Source organism: Takifugu rubripes, chromosome 16, assembly GCF_901000725.2.
Source record: "Takifugu rubripes chromosome 16, fTakRub1.2, whole genome shotgun sequence".
In the NCBI taxonomy this organism is placed as follows: Eukaryota; Metazoa; Chordata; class Actinopteri; order Tetraodontiformes; family Tetraodontidae; genus Takifugu; species Takifugu rubripes.
The window spans coordinates 833,356-854,673 of record NC_042300.1 but is presented as its reverse complement, the minus strand read 5'-3'; the positions used below and the strand labels follow the sequence as shown (position 1 = coordinate 854,673).

The 21,318-nt window shown below is 43.3% G+C and overlaps 2 protein-coding genes and 1 long non-coding RNA gene across 4 annotated transcripts in view; 1 reads left to right on the top strand and 2 right to left on the bottom strand.

The window, feature by feature from the left end:
* The first annotated feature begins 3,424 nt into the window (after positions 1–3,424).
* LOC115252902 (uncharacterized) lies at positions 3,425–4,427 on the top strand. 2 transcript variants are annotated; one of them, XR_003891179.1, is made up of 3 exons: positions 3,425–3,722; positions 4,080–4,160; positions 4,289–4,427. It is a non-coding gene; the product is annotated as an uncharacterized lncRNA (long non-coding RNA). The 2 variants fall into 2 exon arrangements; XR_003891180.1 differs by having other exon boundaries at positions 4,049–4,160.
* A 560-nt stretch (positions 4,428–4,987) lies between these two features.
* On the bottom strand, positions 4,988–17,754 carry dse (dermatan sulfate epimerase). The gene is made up of 6 exons (XM_003977306.3): positions 17,610–17,754; positions 15,237–15,693; positions 12,937–13,190; positions 11,135–11,374; positions 10,763–10,970; positions 4,988–10,602 (listed from the first exon to the last, which is right to left on the bottom strand). The coding sequence occupies exons 2-6, from the start codon at positions 15,647–15,649 to the stop codon at positions 8,853–8,855; spliced, it is 2,865 nt and encodes a 954-aa protein (XP_003977355.2). The 5' UTR covers positions 15,650–15,693; positions 17,610–17,754; the 3' UTR covers positions 4,988–8,852.
* Positions 17,755–18,500: 746 nt separating this feature from the next.
* The window catches only part of nt5dc1 (5'-nucleotidase domain containing 1), a 33,449-nt gene continuing 30,631 nt past the window's right edge, over positions 18,501–21,318 (bottom strand). Inside the window, exons 11-12 of the mRNA XM_003977322.3 lie at positions 21,034–21,202; positions 18,501–20,682 (exon numbers count right to left, since the gene is read on the bottom strand). Of these exons, the coding sequence (XP_003977371.2) occupies positions 20,570–20,682; positions 21,034–21,202 (282 nt within the window). The 3' untranslated portion in view covers positions 18,501–20,569. The remainder of the gene's footprint in view (positions 20,683–21,033; positions 21,203–21,318) is intronic.

The window sequence follows — 21,318 nt, the reverse complement described above, 5'->3', positions numbered from 1 at the left end:
ACAAGGGCAAATTTTGCAAAGGATACAGAGTCATCTATAGATCTAACATGAGTGCCACAAAATGTGGCAGGGAAATGTAGTTGGGAAGCGTTGAGGAGGAGCATAGTGGGGAGTGATCATTATCCAATATGTATATATTTAGAAACTGAAAGTTTTAGGGTCAGAACAAGGAGGGGTATGGAAATTTGAAGGAGCAAACTGGATTTGTTCAGAATATTGCCTGAGGATAAACTGACTGTGATAAATGGAAACCAGATGGTTAATGATATAAATGACATATGCAAAAGTATAATTGAAGAAAAACAATATATTTGAAGAAATACAATATAATTGAGAAAAACAATAAGAAAATAGTGTTACAAGGTGAAGCTGAATACAGAAATGTAATTAATATTGACTTTTCAATGACAGAGCTGAACAATGCATTAAGAAAACCACACCAGTGTCAGCCCTACAAGTGGAGATGGTTGAAATGCCTCTAAAAAGAAGAAAGGAACAAACATCAATGGTATATTGATGGAGAAATCCACCCAGCTCAGAGTATGTTAAAACTATGCCAAGAGGAAAGGAAAAAAAGGAAGGTACATTGTTTTGGATGACCAATTGAAGGCCAGATTATAGAGAATGGGATTTCTGACATAATTTTGGGTAAGGCAGTTGCTCTCTGTGCCGTCCTATCTTGGATAATGTGAGAGGCAAATATTGATTTGAGTCTACTAGAAAAAGATAAAGGGAAAAGTGTGATTGAAATGAACAACTACATCAGAAAAACCTACAGCCAGTTTATTAAGGTATGCACAGATGCATCCAAATCAGGGCAAAACAGGGTGGGTGCTTGCACAAATCCTAGAGAAGAGGGGTTCAAGGAAGAGAGCATAGAGCAGCTCAGATAGGGCACAACCTTGCCGGACGCCTCTATGCACCCTGAAGGGAGCACACAGACTTGAACTTCAGCATACTTACAATGCCACTATACAAGACACAGATCATAGCTACGGAACCAGGGCTAAACCCAATCCTCTCCATCACCTTCCAGGGAAACTGGTGCTCAACTCGGTCAAATGCCTTTTTCTGGTCCAATGAAGTAAGACTAGTATCATTGCCCAATGAGCCAGACGCCCCCACTGATCCTGGTGAGCTTCTGATAGCTTCTGATTACCTTATTCTGGATTATCTTATTCTGCCCATGTTTTTTCTCCAGTCGAGAAAAGAAGCTATAGGGAGTATGTAGCTCTGTGATGTTCTGAATCCAGGATCGGATCAATGCACCCTGTTCTTTGCTGTCTAAAAGCTTGGCTACAGGCAGCTACGGCGGTTGCCGAGGCAAAGACTCGGGCATGGGAAGAGTTCGGTGAGGCCATGGAGAACGACTTTCGGACGGCCTCGAAAAGGTTCTGGACCACCATCCGGCGTCTGAGGAGGGGGAAGCAGTGCACTGTCAACACTGTGTATAGTGGTGATGGTGTGCTGCTGACCTCAACTCGGGATGTTGTGGATCGGTGGAAGGAATACTTCGAGGACCTCCTCAATCCCACCAACACGCCTTCCAGTGAGGAAGTAGGGCCCGGGGACCTGGAGATGGGCTCTCGTATCTCCGGGGCTGAAGTTGCCGAGGTAGTTAAAAAACTCCTCGGTGGCAAGGCCCCGGGGGTGGATGAGATCCGCCCAGAGTCCCTTAAGGCTCTGGATGTTGTAGGGCTGTCGTGGTTGACTCGACTCTGCAACATCGCGTGGACATCGGGGGCAGTGCCGCTGGATTGGCAGACCGGGGTGGTAGTCCCTCTTTTTAAGAAGGGGGACCGGAGGGTGTGTTCCAACTATAGGGGGATCACACTCCTCAGCCTCCCTGGCAAGGTCTATTCAGGGGTACTGGAGAGGAGGGTCCGCCGGATAGTCGAACCTCGGATTCAGGAGGAGCAATGTGGTTTTCGTCCTGGGCGTGGAACAGTGGACCAGCTCTACACCCTCAGCAGGGTCTTCGAGGGTACATGGGAGTTTGCCCAACCAGTCCACATGTGTTTTGTGGACTTGGAGAAAGCATTCGACCGTGTCCCCCGGGGGGTCCTGTGGGGGGTCCTCCGAGAGTATGGGGTGTCGGGCCCGTTGATACGGGCTGTCCGCTCCCTGTACGATCGGTGCCAGAGTTTGGTCCGAATTGCTGGCAGTAAGTCGAACTCGTTTCCGGTGAGGGTTGGCCTCCGCCAGGGCTGCCCTTTGTCACCGATTCTGTTCATAATTTTTATGGACAGAATTTCTAGGTGCAGTCATGGTGTTGAGGGGATCCGGTTTGGTGACCTCAGGATCGCGTCTCTGCTTTTTGCGGATGATGTGGTCCTGTTGGCTTCATCGGCCCGTGACCTCCAACTATCACTGGATCGGTTCGCCGCCGCCTGTGAAGCGGCTGGGATGAGAATCAGCACCTCCAAATCCGAGGCCATGGTTCTCAACCGGAAAAAGGTGGAGTGCCTTCTCCGGGTAAAGGAGGAGATCCTGCCCCAAGTGGAGGAGTTTAAGTACCTCGGGGTCTTGTTCACGAGTGAGGGAAGAATGGAGCGGGAGATCGACAGGCGGATCGGTGCGGCGTCCACAGTAATGCGGGCTCTGCACCGGTCCGTTGTGGTGAAGAGAGAGCTGAGCCGAAAGGCGAAGCTCTCGATTTACCGGTCGATCTTCGTTCCTACCCTCACCTATGGTCATGAGCTTTGGGTCATGACCGAAAGAACAAGATCCCGGGTACAAGCGGCTGAAATGAGCTTCCTCCGTAGGGTGGCTGGGCTCTCCCTTAGAGATAGGGTGAGAAGCTCTGCCATCCGGGAGGAGCTCGGAGTAGAGTCGCTGCTCCTCCGCGTTGAGAGGAGCCAGATGGGGTGGCTTGGGCATCTAGTCAGGATGCCCCCTGGACGCCTCCCTGGTGAGGTGTTCAGGGCATGTCCCTCCGGTAAGAGACCCCCGGGGAGACCCAGGACACGTTGGAGAGACTATGTCTCTCGACTGGCCTGGGAACGCCTGGGGATCCCTCCGGATGAGCTAGAGGAAGTAGCTGGGGAGAGGGAAGTCTGGGATTCTCTCCTTAGGCTGCTGCCCCCGCGACCCGACCCCGGATAAGCGGCAGAGAATGGATGGATGGATGGATGGAAGCTTGGCTAAGGCCATTTCTTGGGGCTTGAGAATTTCAATGCATCCTCCCTCTCCCGTGGAACTGCTAATCATTTCATTTCAGTCTCCAGGTCTTTAATGGATCTACATGTGTCGTGTGAGAGTGTCTAAGACATGTAAAATCAGACTTTTAATGCTTAAAGACAGAACAGGAATAATATAAAACCTCTCTAAAACCATTATCAAATGTTAAAGGTGAATTAAAATGCCACTATGCACTGTTATGATCAGCTCTTGAGGATCACAACAAGTACGTAAGAAAAGGGGAAGTCCAAGCAGCACCTTGCATTTTCAGAGAGGTTTTATTCTAGTTAACAAACAAAACAATGAAAAGGCCATGTGGCAGGTCACTGCTGCAACCCGGGGAGCCAACGAGCAGGAAGTTCAGAGCCTCCTTTAAGCCCTTCCCTTGAGGTGCAGGCCAATCAGGGAGCCACACCATCTCCACGCCCAGCACCTTCAGCAGAGGGAGCCAAACCTGCTGAAACACAACCAGAACACCCAACCACACACAAGGAGAAACCACCGTGCCCTAATGTTGGCCAGGGCCATCACAGCACTCTTAGGTAAAATATTTTTAATAACAATCTCACCTAAAACAAAAGAATGAGCTTTAATATCAGATGGCATGCGATTATAACCTTTAAAGATGTTGAAAAGGTGTGTAAAGCAATAAAAATGGTCAATTCTGGCTGAGGAAATCCTACATTGTGGCACGATGTGTACCGTCAACATGAGAATAGACCAGCTGCTTTAGACTGTCATGAGAGGCTGGATGAGGGTCTGCATGATTACGGTCTCAAAAATATTCTGTGTGTTAAAATTCCCACCCAGGAATAAAACCTGCTCTGAACCACAACTATTCATGCTAGCACTAACTTTATCTAAAAAGCTCTTCCTGTCTGTGCCATTGATGGGAGCAGTGGAAGTGTGCCTTAGTCAGCAGACACCTCCCCTCTCACCACATGCTCTACCTCCAGGGAGGATGGAGTGAAGCCCCTGAGGTAGCTTCCCATACCCACCATTTACTTTTTTATGCTTTTATTCATTACATTCCAAGTAACATGGTCTAATCTAAAGCTGACATGAACAAATGCTGCTATTAATCTTTTATCTTGTATTCAAATGACAGATTGACCTTCCAGTGCAGCCAGAGAGGGGTTTGACTGGGCCTCCTCTAGTTATATTATTTGGGAATGCAACTAATGACCAATTGAAGAATAGATTTATCTGTGGATTTTAAAAAAAAATTGTAATTTCCATCTATTTATTAAAGACCAAAACATTTCAAAAAGTGCACAGACCTCTGACTTCTGCTTGTGAATAAATTATGAATAAAAAATAGTTCAAGAAAAAACAAAAGCTCTATGTTGATGGCAAAGAATTTTAACTCCCAAATGGCCATGAACTAACATACAACTTTTACAATATTAAAACTTGTTGTTTGATGACATAGATGAGATGTTTTCTGGTATTTTTTCCTGTTTTAGTCATGTCAGGATCAAGGGCCGATAGGTCTCGCCAGCAACAACTGCATGTTTTCCCAAGATCAGCCTTTGTAGACTAGCTGAGAGCTATCGGTGCCTCATGGCATCAGCACCCGGGGATTACGTCCTCACAGTACAAGGATGGCTGTAGACCCTTTAGCCTTCTACACACTGACGTCACACTGACAGTTGCAGGCTTCACCAACTAAAAGAAAGTCACGTTTACAGATGGAGGCTTTGCTGCACTTGCTAACTCTGAGGTGCACATCAAAGCCATGAGAGCTTGGAGAGATCTGGAGAAAATGGATCAAAACATGGATGAAAACAATGTCACCAGAGTATACAAATTTGGTACAAGAAAACCTTTATTACATTAAATTTGTAGCAGAGGTAGTACTGTTAACTGGCTACACACTTCTCTCTTTCTCTCTCTACATATGTATGTATATATCACAAAGAGGGAAGAGAGGCTGAAAGTGATGACGAAAATAAACTAGTTATTTTAGCACTTGCACAGCATGACAATCTTATTGGGGGAAAACCCAATGGTTTGCGTAATGCACAGCTTTAAAAAGCTTCATGTGAGAGAAGTATCTCTGCACTCAAAGTTATTAAAACACATCTGAGGTTTTGTGTTCTTTAGTCTTTACAATTGACCCTTTACTTTCAAATGTAGCTGTGTAGTCTGGTCAGTGAAGGCCTTTTACACTACAGAAGTGCTTTCTTTGTCTGTTTGGTAGTTTGTTTGTTTTTTAATGAATTTACAGTATGTTTTATGTATAAATATAAGCAGAATATATTTATTTATGACTTCAGGATTTACATGGATTTTTTTCTTGTGGAAAAAAGGCACTAAAGAAGAAAATTAGTGTACCGATCTTGGACGGTAGGAACAAGCTAATATAGGTTTATTAATATTTGCATTTGTGGAGATTTACTGGTAACAGTCAAAGTCTTTGGGCCTACAGTTGTGCTAATGAAAACAGTCATCTAAGACATTTCAGGTATCTACTTATTGCCACTAATGTCAATAATTGTCTTAGCCTGACCACCCCAAGGGAAAAGTTCTGTTTCTGCCACTGGAAAACAGCACTATATTATGAGGACAGAAGATTTATAAGGATGTAATTAACCAGAAGGTAGCAAAGTCTTATGTCAGTATGCTATAATGGGCTGATCTACATGGGTTTTCTCTGGGCAGTGGGCAAAATGACTGCTTAGGTTGCATGGAGATTGACCCCCAAGGTGTGACTAAAGGGCAGCAAGAGAAATGGGAGACACCCCCAGTAAAAATGTGTGTCCGAATAAAAGGGTCTTATGTCGATGCAATAGTTTAGGTTCAAGTTTTCAACATTCTTAGTTTATTTTTCTTAAAGTTACATAAGAACAGTAATATGTGCATGGAGTTAAAACTTAAGCATCAGTTAACTTAATTACATTTACAAGCTGTCAATGGTTTCTTATTATCGCCACCAAGGAGCTCATGTTTATGTGACTGTGAACAAAATAACTTTTTTTCAGGAAGAATGGACCAAAGATAGTCTTTAGGTCTATAAAATCAAGTTCTGGTTGTAGAAGACGTGCTGTAAAGCTAGCTTGGTCTGGGGGCCTCCGCTCCTATTGGGAAACATTTGTTCCCTCTGAACACCTGTTAGTTTAAAAAATATTGGCCATCCATTATTAATGGTTATACTGAGTAATGTAAAGTATGTTTTAGATACAAAGAATACCACTTAAATGTGATATTTGCACTAAGAGTTTCACCAAATAAAAATTATCTGTAAGAAAATCTCTGGTCAAGTTGAAATTGGTGCTTTTATTTTTACCAATTTAGGTGAGTAGAACTGCATTTTAGCACTCACGTCTTCAGCTGTCATCAAGAACACAAGTGAACCAGCGCTCACATCAATCTCGTTCTTACTTCACTTGAAGAGATTTCAGGCTTTCTCAAGGACATAAGTTAAGGTCCCAGAGTTTTTGGCTTTATCTTGAAGCCAGTTTACACCAGCCAGTTTACGCCATTTTATTCATTCTCATTCCTTTTCTGGTGCCTTAGCTGTGGGTGAATAAGAAAATAGATCTAAAATTTATGGAAAACCAATTTTTAAGATTTCTTCTTCAAATGTTTAGGAAAATTATTCTACATCTCATGTATTGTATAGGTTTAATCTCACAGGCAACCAGTGAACAGCAGAAATAAAAAGGATTCATACATTTCAAGGCATTCTGTCAAATTCAGCAATAGCACAAAATCTGGCAGAACTATCCTTATATTGCTGCTTCGTGTTGTTTTCTCCTTTGCAAATGTTGCTGCAGCAGAAATGTTAAAGGCTCTTTGGATGATGAGCTCAAAATAATGCTCTTTTTTTTAATTTGGTGTGTCTGGTTGGTAATGTCACCTCAAGACGATAAAGGTTTGATTCCATGACTGAGTCAATACAGAGTTTGCATGTTCTTCCTTTTGTGAGCACTCAAAAATTATCCTTCAATCCAAACATATGAGTCAGATTGATTGGAGGTAATTATAGGAGTAAATGTGCAGGTCCTGGGATGGACTACCTGTAAAGACTGTATTTCTGTATCTAACATTCTAACCACAGGAATACGCACCAGCATTTATGTTTGTACAACAGTGTGGTTAAAACTAAAGCAAACCAACAGAATGTGACTTTATAATCTCATCATCATGAACTGTTCATTATTAACAGTATTGTACTTGAGAAAGTCGCGTGTTGCTACAAAAATGGCAAGAAAAAGGCAATTAACAATGGAAGAGAGACAGACCGTCAGAGCACTTAAAAAGCTAAATCTTTCCTACAGGAAAACTGCAAAGAAAGTCAAGGTGTCAGTGAGTAGTTTTCTTCACCATTAAAAGACACTCAGAAACTGGGGGAAAGTCTGGAGAGGACTTGCTGCAGGTTTGACAGGATGAGTTGCAGCAAGAAAGCCATTGTTAAGATGTCAGAATAAGACAAAGAGGCTCTCCTGGGCCGTGAAACACAACCATTGGACTACTGGAGAGTGGAAGGAGGTATTATGGATTGATGAATTAAAAATTCAAAACTTTGGTTCATCACACAGCATCTTTGTACGCAGTCCAGTAGGCGAGAGGATGATTCCACAGTGTGTGACATCAAATCTCAAACATGGAGGAGGAGGTGTGATGGTCTGGGGCTCCTTTGCTGGATCAGGGTCGGTAATTTGTACAGAGTGAGCGGCATCCTCAACCAAAACGGCTACCACAGCATTCTGCAGCGCCATGCAATACCCTCTGGTATGTGCCTAGTTGGTCCGCGGTTCATCCTACAGCAAGATAATGACCCAAAACACAAGTCCAAGCTATGCCAAAGCTACCTCAGAAAAAAGAACATGATGGTAAGCTTGAAAACACGGAGTGGCCAGCAGAGTGTCCGGACTCCATCGAGCTGGCTTAGGATGAACTGAACAGAAGTGTGAAAGCCAAGCAACCTACATGTGCCACACATTTATGGGAACTTCTGCAACAGACTTAGGAAGAACTTTCTGAAGAATATTTGGTATCTATTGAGGAAATAATGTCATGAGTGGGTTCAACTTTTATGCTACAAAGGTGAGTCAATGCATTTTAATCTATAAATTGATTCCATGATTTATTTTTCCAACTCAAATTGCTTTTTTTCCCTATGCGTTCATTTCAGACTGCAATAACACAATAAACAATCATTTTCAGTAAAAAAATGGAAAAAGCACGGTGTTCTAAAATTTGTGATTGGTTGTGTGACAGAAATATGTCTAAAACATGTGGAAGTAAAAAACAAACCATGTGTTTAGCTCCCTATATTGGTCTGGAGTGTGTAGCTGCCTGCTGCAGACAGATGTCAGAATACATTCGGAATGCAGTATATTGTGCAGCTATGGTTTGGAATCATATGCACACCAGTCCAGGGTGGATAATGTTCTGTTTTAACACCCTGACCACCCTGTGGTCATGTCAGAATCAACAACCACAAATTCTGAGGCAGAGCTCACTGAAATACAACAAAATATGAAAGTAAAAGCAGGAATTTCAAAAGACGAGTCTTCTCAAGTGCTGCGACTTTACCGATTCTCTCCTTATTTCTTTTATTTCTACATTTAGGACTTTTTTCATAAAACCCCAATATTTTGTTCTACGATCTGGCTCAGACTGAGGTGTGTGGGTCAGTTGCATCCCCTCTCGTGCTCCGGATGCTAGCACTTTGTGTGGGAACACGACGAGTAGAGGTACAGCAGGATGAAGCAGTCTATGAGGAGGATCAAGTAGAAACATCTCTGCGTGTGCAAACTCCGACCCCTCTGAAAACGAGTCAGTATGATGGCAAGCAGCAGGAAGAAAGTGGCCGTGTTGAGGAGTAGAAAGAGTCGGATGTATGAGGAGGTATTCGATAAGGACTCGCTCTCTGTTCTGACCCCCATATGAATTTCTTTAAATTTGCGACCCTTGACAAAGGCCCCTTTTTTATTTTTGTGGCCGTCTGTATAATCCATAAATGCACGCAGGTCTTGATCCCCCTCCTCTGGAGTGTCTGTGTAGGTATGCTTTGATGTCCTCTGTCTCTCTTTCTTTTCATTCACCTCAATCTGTGCAAAAATATCTGGAAAACTCTCTGAGAGTTTCTCTCCGAGGTTCAGTCTCTTGCCGCCTTTGCCCTTGCCCTGTTTTTTGGACATAGCAAACATCTTCTCGATGACCTCATCCGTCTTTCTCTTGTCAGAGAACTGAAGTAGGCGCTCAGCGGTCCTGCGGATGCTGGCGGTGTTGAGAACACGCCCGAGAATGTGTCTCTCCAATTGTTGGAAGACGGGCTTGACGTGCTGGAGGTTGTCCTCCATCACGTTGACGTATTCCTCAACTTCATCGGGTGAGTTGTCCGCTCCTGCTTCCACCGACTTCTCGAAAACAACCTTTTTCTTGTCAAGTAGCACCATGGCATAAAGAGGCTTGCTCGTCTCCTCTGTGGTCAGCAGGTAGATGGTGTATGTGTGATCTTTGGTGGCCAGATAAATATCCACTCTCTGGTTATCGCTGCGCACACTGAAGCTCTGTACGTCCACGCCTGGGCCAAAAAAAATATAAGCCACCCTGGTGTGGGGATACCTGAGAGGCATGGTGACATTCACATAGTTTGAACCATTATAAGGATACCCTCGAGGGTAATTCCAGTAACCTAACATTCCTTTGTTACTGTAGCTCGTGTCATCCAACCAGAACATTTTATACTTATCCTGCCCATGTGTAATGAATGCTCCATGTACACCATCTACACTAGTACCCTGGAATGGAAGATCTGTGTTGTGAAAGAAGGCACTCATTGCTCTGGTTGGGCTGTCAGTTTGCAGGTGGATGTGATCCACAAGGAGCAAGAGCTGTGGATGAAGTAGGAGCAAGTTCCTCTGGAAGTTCCTGATTTTCAGCTCTGGATTATAAGCAGAATGTCCTTCACCGCGAATAAAGACCATTCCCTCTCTTCGCATAGCAGCTTCCACTCTGCCCTGGGTGTCGGCTGCCTGCCCAACCTTGTACTTCAACCACTTTGAGTCACAAGTTTCTGTAACTTGACCAGCCCATGGCTTGAAACAACTATCTGAGACAGAAGAGCCAAACAACACCACATTGTTCAGCAATGTGTACTTGGGACCATAAAGGGCCTCTGCTACGAAAGGGACACCGTTGGGTGCAAAAGTAAAGGAGTTCTGGTCAGGGTGCTCGTGTCCAGCATTGAAGTTCCTCCACCCTTTCACCCACTCTTTGTACTTATTCCTATGGACAATGTCATAGATGGCACGTCCTCCCAGTTTCCCTGATTTAAAGGAGAGAAAAGTGCGATTGGTGTCAGCTGGTAAAGCGCTGCCATAGGTCACTACGCCCCAGTCCTCAAAGTAGTGAAGCTGGGATGTTCCAAAATCTGATGGAGGCTTTGGAATTAGGCCTGGGTCATACCTGCAAATCATGAAAGGAGGCGTCAGATGGAGGCAAAGTGGCAGCAGAAGAATTGAAATGAAGTAAAAAATAAATGAAAAGGGAATAAATACTTTTCCCTTTCCCAACTTTCTGCAGGTATTAAAGAAAGACTTCAGCAGGGTCAAAACCAGGCCCTCACCATATGAACTCTGTGTGGAGAGTACACCAGCGCTGGCCTTTCCCAGCCTGTCCTGGGCCTTCCATCACTCTGTTCTGATGAATCAAGTCTGCCAGCCAGTTCCCACTGCCATTTCGCATCACGTAGCGGTCCAAGAAAACCAGCTGACTCTCTGGTCCATAGAACCAGTTGTAATTGGAATCAGCTATGGCCACGGTCCGCTGAAAGCCTGGCAAGATGGTCAGAAGACACAGGAAAGGTTAATCATTTATTTATAAAAAAGTGTCATGCATGATTGGGCAAACGAAGTCCAGGAGAAATCCAGTAGAATTTGACTCTGAGGGTCAATCATTTGTAGGTTCAGTGATCCACATGAGCTGAGGTCACACTTACCTGGTAGGATGGTCCTGTACAAGAAAGCAAAGTGTTTAAGGAGCCAAGGATGCCGGAAGTGACCAATGGCAAAGTGACGCTGAACAAGGAACATATACTGGAATAGGGAACGCGTGGTGTATGTGCCATAGGCCACGCCTTCATACAGTGAGCCATCTGTCACATCTTGTAAGAGGACCATGGACTTCTCCATGATAGACAGCACTTGTTTGGTCCACAGGTAAGCTTCCTGTAGGTAACCTGGAACACAGGACGTTTTGGTTTATGATATTCTGAGGTTTTCCAAGACCAGAATGCAACACAGATCCAGCTGTTGTGGACTTAGCTACAGGTTTGTATGTTCATAACTAGCAATCAAAGTTTGGAAACAAATATTTACATTAAACATTAATTCAAATAGTAAATCATTCACATACACAAACACACACACACACTTTCCAAAAACTTCAGAATGAAAATGAAAAACACAAGTTAAAATAATCACTGTATACGCTGCGCATGATTTGCTTTATCAGCAGATGTGAACTTCACTTCCCCTCTACTTCAGTGGAAGGAAGTGAGCATTTTTTTCCAGTCTAACCCTCTGAATCCTGGATCTCATTTATTTCATAACTGGCTAAACGATCAACTCACAAAGACACTTTTTCCTGCCACTTTGTTACAGCTCTTATAAAATTCAACTTAATCTTTATCAACACAATAGTTGTTCGTTAAGCCTAAAAATTACAGTGTTACATGCACCCTTTTACAGGAATATTATTACATTCTTTTAAGAATAATTTCAAATATAATGTTTTTTTAATTTAATTTTTATGTAAAAATCATTAAAATAAAAATCACAACACACGTGTTGATCTGAGTTTGGTTATTTATTTTAACTGTGGTGACTTATTGACTTATTCTTGGACTGAGACAGAAAAAGAGGTTTTTGGCCCTGGAGATCGCTGCAGCAGCACAACGCTTCGCGAAATAAATCAAAGAATAATCAGCGACTGCAAACCATGGCAAAAATCTTTTTTCTTGTCTTCTTAACTGCTTTATCCCTTTCAGGGTTACGGGGAGGGTCTTTTTTTGCTGTTTTAAAAACAATTTTGCTTGTATCTATTTTTCATACGATAGTACACATCCACATCTGGAGCTGATTAGGCCAAATCCTCATACCAAATCTAAATACTGACGACATCCAAAAGTGAACACGGAGAACAAAGCTGGACTCCGTGGTGTCAAATTCAGCGTTTTTGCTTCAAGGCGCTAACAAGCAAACACAAGTACGGGGAATGCAATGATGAGAGCTGGTGCCGTTTTATCTGCTGAAGTCAAAGTCAGTCAGAGCTTCAGTTGATTCCAAATCCAATGAAAAAGTTACAGAACATAATCCACAGCAAGTCGCTTTGGGGTTCCTTGGAAATTCCACCAGGTGTCCTATTGACAGAACACTTGGTATAATGTCAAGCCTGTTGCAGGACAGAGAAGCTACAGGTGTGCTGAGCTGATTTAATGTGAAAGTGGAAAATGACGAACGTGTTTTTGTTTAAATAATCCTGATATAGGATTTCCTAAAAATCCGTATCCTTGGAGCAATAAAGCAACTACTGTGCTTTGTTCTGAAGCTCAGAAAATCCATATTGGATGTCTCTGTAATTGGCAGGAGAAAAATAAGTCATATACACAGTAGTATCTGCTAGGCTGAAGCTAGATATTCAGGAGAAACTGTTAAGAACATATGTTCATATAGAAAAAACATTGACTTGATCAGCCTGAGCTGTAGTTTGGATGGCGCTCCCCTGAGGGCAGTGACTAACCTTGTGTCATGTAAACCAGACTGCCAGTGAGCAGGGCCACGCAGTTGGTGGGCTGGTGATTGTGCAGGTACTGAAATCCCCAGCCTCTGACGTAAGACTTCTCATACATTAGGCGCGAAGCATTGCCGATCACCTGGAGGAAACGCTCCTGCTGATCCTTGTTCAAGTACTCGTGCATGAAGTCGTAAGCGGTGGCAAATCCAACCAACGAGTGAGCCAACGGAACTTCATCCCAAGGAGCATCTTTGACCAACCTGCGAACATCACAACATATCACACGTGTGTGGAATCCTCCCAACCACATCAGCAGCAACTGCTTTCTAATAAGCTCAAATCAAATCAAATCAATCTTTATTTATATAGCGTCTTTTACAATCAAAATTGTTTCAAGGCACTTTCCAGAATCCCAGGGCCTAACCCCAGACAGTGGCAAGGAAAAACTCCCCTTTAACAGGAAGAAACCTTGAGCAGGACCAGGCTCATGTATGGGGACCCTCCTGCTTATGGCCAGCTGGGTAGAGAGAGAGGAGAGGAGAGGAGAGGAGAGAGGAGAGGGAGGGGGGAGGACAGCTAGAGGATGGGCAGGTAGACAATAGAATGGAGAGGAGAGAAGAGAAGAGAAGAGAAGAGAAGAGAAGAGAAGAGAAGAGAAGAGAAGAGAAGAGAAGAGAAGAGAAGAGAAGAGAGGAGAGGAGAGGAAGGTTTGGAGCTCTGTTAATGCTGAGATCTGCCAGGTTTTATTCACTTTTATTCACTGTCATTGAAAACAAATGTGGCCTCTGATGAGCTTCAAACCAAACATGAGTGGATGACACATGACATGAACAAAAGGCATCCAGAAGTTGCATCATCATTTAGTACTTTCAGTGCCTATTTTACCCCGTCCCTTTGAAAGATACAATTTATATTGCTGGGATATTTTTTAAAAGTAAAATTTGCAGCTTCCCATTATCCCTTGTCAGCACATTCCAGCATTTCAGCTGTAATCTCCTGTGTAAAAATCCTCTGTTCTCTCAGTTCACCACTCAGCAACAAATTAGACGTTACGCCACTCTTAGCACACATCACTGTTGGAAACATGCATTTCTAACAGAAATGTGGAATGTGTTTGTTTTACAAGTGCAATAAAATACTGTCACCGCTTAAACATCCCGTGCATTCAAAGGTGGGGGGGGGGGGGGTTAGGGTTAGAAACCGGCTCCAGTCAGCCACAATGCAAATGTTCTGCATGGCAATAGAGTTGTCGGTTTTGATGGCGACATAATTGAATGGTCGTAGCACCACAGTGCGGCCTAACCCTCAGAGCATTGGTGACCATAATAAGACATGTTCTCAGTGGCTTCACATTGCCCCTGGGGGGAAGGTATCATGCAAACTCACACAAAGCCCAACATCCCAGAATCAGGCAGCAGGAAAATTCCTGTTTAATGCTTCAAGACAACGCAGCATCAAATGATAGGGATTCATGTGCCTCCTCCCCCATATGAAGGAGGTGGGAGGGTGTACGTACAGTAGTAGGGACTTGTTACAAAGATCCCTTTAAATTCAGATGATCTAAAACTGTCAACTTGGTCCAAATCAACACAAATGCTCTAATGTTGTCTCTTCTCCTGACATACAGACGCAAACAAAGCGGTAAATGCCACATTCAAATGAGACAGTGTCATGGAGGTAAAATAACCAGCAAAATCTTTCTTTCCTACTGTGTCCTTCAACAGAAACATCTGACTTGTTGCTTAGGAACAGCAGTTTGAAAGAACCGGCACTGTACAGGATGGAAAAGGTCCCAACAATCAAATAAAACACCCCCAACGTGAGCCAGAAGGCAAATAAAGCTCCAAAGTTGATCTTAAGAAACTTCAATTTTGGCAAAGATACAGCAGGTACAAAAGTTTTTCATTTTGCCTGATTTCTCTATATGCTGAGCAAAATCTATGAATGCAAAGTAAACTAAGCTGAAACACCTCGCATGATCACAGCAGTGACTTGTAAATCGGTGCGCTATCTCTTCAACTAAAGCGCCGAGTGGCTGATCACTCTGGACATGTCATTCCTTTGCACTGGGGTTGGGGACATGCAGCACCAGCACGCACAGCAGACAGCTGCTGAACCTATTTCCTGGAACAGAGATCTTTCTGAAACCGCACGTCTTTATCTCTGCTATCTCTCACGCAAGCGGAGAACACTTCAGAAATAAAACCAACTAAGAGATTAGGTAATAATTAGAGACATTGAAACATATTTAATAAAAAACAGACAAAAAAGTTCTGAATGAAATAGTAAAAAGACAGAAAATATACCAACTAGGCTGAGCCGCCATCCTCTCCATGTAGTCCTTGACCAGGTCCAGGGCTCCAGCTCTGTGTGGGTACAGCAGGCAAAACATGGACAGCACCCCAAGGTTGTTTCCATAAACCTCGTTCCAGCGAGCGGTGAACTCGGCAGGGCTCCAGGGGGGCAGGTACTCCTCAGGGTGCTCCAGCATGGCTTCCCCGGCGTCGCGGATCCTCTTCGCCATGTCCCGGTGGGTCCCGGCCGCAGCATACTGCATCTCCTCCACGTCCCCCCGACTGAAGTACAGCATGGGGTGTCCATCGTAGTTACCGCCCATAAAGGGGATCCCTCCACTGGAGTCCAGGTCCACTGCTGCCAACAGTGGCCACAGCAGACTTATGAAGAAGACAGTGGGGGCCCCGCGGGTGTGGGTCCTCATCGTCTCATCAGAGAGGGGACTGTGGCATCATTGAAGGAACTCAACTAAGAAGGAGGGGGAGGGAAAAGAGAAGGGTTTAAGGGAGCCAGATCGGATTCTACACAGCCTTTCCTTACAGTCCTGCATTCCTTCAATAATGAGATACAGCTGGAGTTCTGATGATGCAGGCGTTCCAAGCCAATGGACGCCATTACTGAGCAGGACGGTTACTTTTAATCTTGTAGGTTCCACACTGTAGCCCATCGGGGGTAGTCTTTTTAAAGCAATAATTTCCCTGAAATGATATACGGCTTTTACCTCTGTCAATAACTGCATACAACACTGGAGACACAGTGGGATTTAAAGGAATCACATAAAATGATAATGACCCACAATCTACACAACACTTTTCAAGAATGTGATCATATTTTACTTGATATTTTCAACCAGCTGGGGTGTGTGGAAGAGCAAAGGCCCCGTGACAGACAAATGTCCTTGAGGCCATACATACAATGGAACCAGCACAAAGACCCGTCTGGTCCTTACGCCACGGTAAGTTCGCTGATCTGATGCAAGTTCTTGGCAAAAGCCCGGGGAAAACTGGTCGTCCCATAAAGAGCAGGTCAGGCATGTGTGTGTGTGTGTGTGTATGTGTGATATTCATATTAATGTCACATCAGTATAAAAGGAGACTCTCTCACACTCTGGTTTCTGCAGAATTCTGCCTGGCCTGTGATTCATTCTGACATTTGACCTCATGAATCACATTCCTGTGCGTCGTGACCACGAAGACTATGGTAATTCATTACACTGCAACTTCGTTAGGAACCTCTCAATTAGACAGAAACGCTGCCCGTTCTGTTTCACCGTGTTCAGCATATACATATCCACCTACTGGGATGATTTGGGAATGAATGAGTTTCCCAAAGAATGAGATACAACTCCAGTGCAAAGTGAATTTAAACTATCACTACAGCACTTCAAACTTAAAGAATTAAACCATATTTCCAACGACATTGCTCCCCGCTCTTCATCTGCACTACAGTAATTTAAACAAATTTAAGTTACAGGACTGTTTTGAAGGTATATTGCCGACTTGGCTGAACCCAAGTAACCTCCAACATCCTGTAGCACTCACCACTTTTTAACACTTTAGACTTGTTACGAAACACTGAAATGAGGAGGATTTGTCAAACTCTGTCAAAGTGCAGCACATCGATTTGGCAAACATAAAAACAGTTGAATGTCAGATGGCCAAACCTCCTCAGTTAAGTTACACTAGTATTATATATTACATTTTATTTTATTAAACAAAGTCTGTCTACAAGCTCACATTTAGGAGTATTTCTGGATATGTTCTAAGCATCTGTGTTTTGAACATGACCATCACCACTTTTTTTCTTACAGGACCGACTGGGGAAATTAGTGGCATTACCAGTATCATCGCCTGGGGCTTATACAATATTCACATTAAGGTCTCAACTTTGGCATTTAGTAAGCCAACGCCTTTAGTCAGTATTAATCAGAATTTAGCCTACAAATCAAGTCCTACAAGATAACTTATTAGTTTGGGCTTGTTGATATTTATTAGTGAAAAGTCCCCATAGGCCTCTGATACAATCAATACATCTATTTGTGCTGCAGCTACTACAGTTGAACAGATTACTTTTAATAAGTAGCCTATAATTAATGACATTAATTAATAAAATGTACTTTTTAGACTCAAAATCGATAGAAGGCATTCAAACGGCAGGTATTGTTTCACTACAGATGAAGGTGGTCAGGAGAACGCCTACAGGTTCCCTTTAACCCAAGCATTTCTTATTAAACTGCTAGTTTATCAATCATGATAATTGGACTGCGGCTGTAATAGTAGCCAAAGCGGTGACGTCACTGGTCTTATGGATGAGTTGACCTCGAACAAACAAAAGCCTCGTTGTTCCGTCCGCGTGACGGAAAGTGACGCCTTCACGGACCTTACCTGTCACCCGATCAATAATTCAATCAGCCCGCACGCGCGCCAACCATCCACTGATAATCGATAGAGGAAAAGTTCGGTGCGAGGTTGCGAGTTAAAGTCGGAGTGGGGAGGGCAGGAATGTGAGCCGTTGCAGAGGAGGAGGGGTTAGTTACCCGGGAAGGAGAGGGTCCGGAGGGCCGCCCTCCTCCTCATACTCCTCCCCGGGGTTAAGGTTAGTTAACCGAGGGGCTGAAGCAGCAAGCGACGCCTTACTTCATCTTTTCTGTGAGTCTACAGGTGATGGAGTCGTTTCTGGAAAAAATAGGTTTTGTTACTTTGAACAATCTTGTGCAGTGCAAGAGGAAATGCACGTTCTTTAACTTTCCATAGCACTGATCAATAAACGTCTTCCTGTAATTGGCTTGTTATACTCTAATATTTAAACAAATCCAACTGCTCCAGCAAGTTCATACATGCAGCAACCGTCAGTACTGCCGTTTTCAAAACCTGTTCAAAAGTCTGTTAGGGAACTGGCACCTTATCTGAAGACATTTGATTCAAAGTTCTTGTCTGTACTGTATAGACTGGAGGAAATAAGAGACAATTGTAAAAAAAAAAAAGGGTCGAACATTTTATTGAATCAACATAATTGACACTGAACACATATCTCGGCCTTCCCTGTGTCTCTGAACAATTTAGGACCACAAATAAATTTAAAAATAAGGCCAATGTGCATGAAAACAATGGGAAAAGAGGTACAACCACAACAGCTGTATGCATAAAACACCTGCACACACAGCACAAGTAATTCACTTTGGATGAACTTTGACCAGAAATACCGAAGGCTGCCACACCGCTTCCGCTCAAATTCTTCTCATCATTCATTAGACGATCATTGATTAGACTTGTTGGATTGGACAGAACCCACAGACTAAAAGCTCTGCGTGGTTCCTGAAGTGATAGTCCCAGAATGTTCAGCCCAGTTCTTAAACAAAGCCTGATGGAACTAGGCCAACCCTGGTTAGCAATCTGTGCTGTCCACCTCTATTTTGTTGCCATTCCACATACCGTAAATATGGTATGAAAAAATAACCTCTGATCTAAATTTGAAAGATGGAAGGTTTGACTGATTATCTGTAATTGTAGGACTGAATCAGCCACAACTGATCCCAATAAATGATTCCCAGAATCAGTTAGGCAGAATTTGGTGAAATGGAATTCTGGCTGATGTTTTCTTTATGTAGGTTTATAATTTGGAAATGTGCTATACAAATAAGGTGGGCTGGAAATAGGAAAATATTCTACCTGATTAGAGTCTTGTATCAAGGAGGATTTGATGATCTGAACCATCATTAGATAGTTCCTCAAAAATACTGGGGGGAATCAAGGTTGACTGGTTGTTGGAAAAGAGCCAAAATGAGTTTAAATTTCACCGTGCTGTGAGAAACTGATGCTTTTTAAACAAACGATCTAGAACTTAAGCATTCCTGACTAAAGCGGTGGGCCCACAAACACCCTGCTCAACTGGACTGGTTAACCCAAATAGCTCACTTGTGACAAGGGTTAGTGGAGAAGAGAGGTACGAAGATGAGGTATTTAGACACTAATCAAGGCTATACTTCCGGGATGAAACGCTACCAGTGGGAAATCCAACTTTTACACATTTCTCTGAACTGAATGCTCCTATAAAAATAATATCACAGTTAGTCTTTGTACATGGAATAAATAACCATTTGGCACTGGGCTAAAGCACATCTCAACCTGCACATGAATGGAGCACAAAATGCCATATGTTTTACACAATCACTCAGAAATCACATCACTGCACCAAAAAAGACACAGAGACAACACCTAGCATTCTTTTTCTTATCGAGTTTCCCAAAGACTTAGAAACAGCCAACACCAAATGACACTGTGCTGGTCCCTTAGTAACAACCACCTAAAGACTGAAGACAAAAATGCCTCATCAGCCCTAACTTCTAGTTAGGTTCTTGGAGTGCATATTAAACTATATTAAAAATTAAACAGCCCAACTTGTGTTTTCATTTTGTTGGTTTCTGTATTTCTTAAACCCCATTGGGTTCTGTTACATCCAACAATAGATGAATTTTGTGGCGTGAAGGTGGCAGATGCCTGCACAGGTGTTTGCACGGTTTTCTGACAGGTTCCAGGTTCCAGTCCTGGCTCTGAGTCTTCCTTTGTGGAGTCTGCAAGTGCTGTCATGTCAGTGTGGGTCTCACGGAGTTCACTAGTTGGTTGGATTGGAAAAGGGCCACGAATTACCGGTACCTCTTATATTCTGGAATATCTCCCCTGATCCAAATGGGTTTCTGTTGCTCCAGTTGTGTGTGGATCGAGATAGCCATACGATTTCCCCTTATGCTTCGCATAATGTTTTGAACAATTTTTTTTACATTGAAGGAAGCATTTATAGAGCTGTCTATTTCCTCTTTGTAAAACCAAACAAGATGTAAGTGTTAATACAGAAATACAGTGACACAATAAACCCAGAGGGTTTAGCATACTGAGCACACTCAGAGCATCTGGATTTCCTGCCCCCTTCATCGCTGAGATGAAGAGGTCATCGACACTTCAGGGATAAGGAGAAAGGAGAAGGTTTCATTTTAGGGACAGTCAAAAAAATCATAGCTTATATGGAGGAAACAAAACTACCCACATGAAACAATAAAAACACTACACTTTCAATTATCACTATATGCAGACGCACACGTGGGCACACACATATGATGTGGTAATTGCACATGTACAGGAGACTAAAGCACAAAACATTGCTACACAGAGATACTGTGGCTTACATTCACATGGTTTCTCTGAATGAACAAAGAGTGGGTGCATCCACGGATGGCAGCGGTATCAAGGGTGGAACTACGGGCAGAAATGGAGGCACGTTCCTCTCCTGAGGCAGAGGGTAAGGAGGACTCTTTCTCCAGCTTTTGAGCTTGTATCTTTTTTTTTTCTACTTATGACAAACACTCACACCACTTTAGCAAAGAGTCGGGGGGTCTGGGGTAGTAGCCAGTGGTGCAGGGCTTGTCCGGAGAAAATCTGGGAAACTTGTAATCCAGAGGCAGATCTAGAGAGACAAATTCCAACAGGACATCAGTGGTACAAAATCATTTTTCATTTATCACACATTGCAGATGAATACTGTCATTAGCAAACTTGGTTTTGTACAAATGTGAAAATAGAGCCCGTTAATTAAAATTGTGACAAAAAAATCATATTATTATTAAATATCCATACATGCTATACTTTATACAGTTTCCATGCTTCACTGTAAATGATGCTTATGAAAGTGTTGATGTGAAATCTCAGTCCAGCAGTTCATGATCATGCCCCCCACCTGCTTATAGCCAGTTTCTCAGGTCAAGTCAAACAAAAAGATGTTTTTCAGACTTAATGTGTTGTCTGCCATGCTACATACCTGCTATATGCTCCACACTGGGGATGGCCATGGTGCTGTATTTGTGAATGCAGTAGCAGCACCAGGTCATCTTCTGATGCTCCTCATCCCTACCTCCACTTTTATGTACATCTACAAAGTAAGATCCCCACTGCTGGGACACGGCAGAGGGAGCCTTCATGCCCTGATCCTGTCAAGATAAGCCAGACAAAACACACATTCATGTCCCAGCGTGTAGAAAATGGAGGAATTTTACCTCATTTACTACAAATAACCCAGTTTCTTGAAGAATCATTGTTGCGATGT

Excerpts from the sequence above, each read along its gene's own strand:
- dse (XM_003977306.3), bottom strand. The coding sequence starts at position 15,649 with ATGAGGACCCACACCCGCGGGGCCCCCACTGTCTTCTTCATAAGTCTG. Across the intron at positions 10,971-11,134 it reads GTACAGGACCATCCTACCAG|GCTTTCAGCGGACCGTGGCC; the intron begins GTAAGTGTGACC and ends CCATCTTGCCAG. Across the intron at positions 10,603-10,762 it reads CTCCACACAGAGTTCATATG|GTATGACCCAGGCCTAATTC; the intron begins GTGAGGGCCTGG and ends CATGATTTGCAG.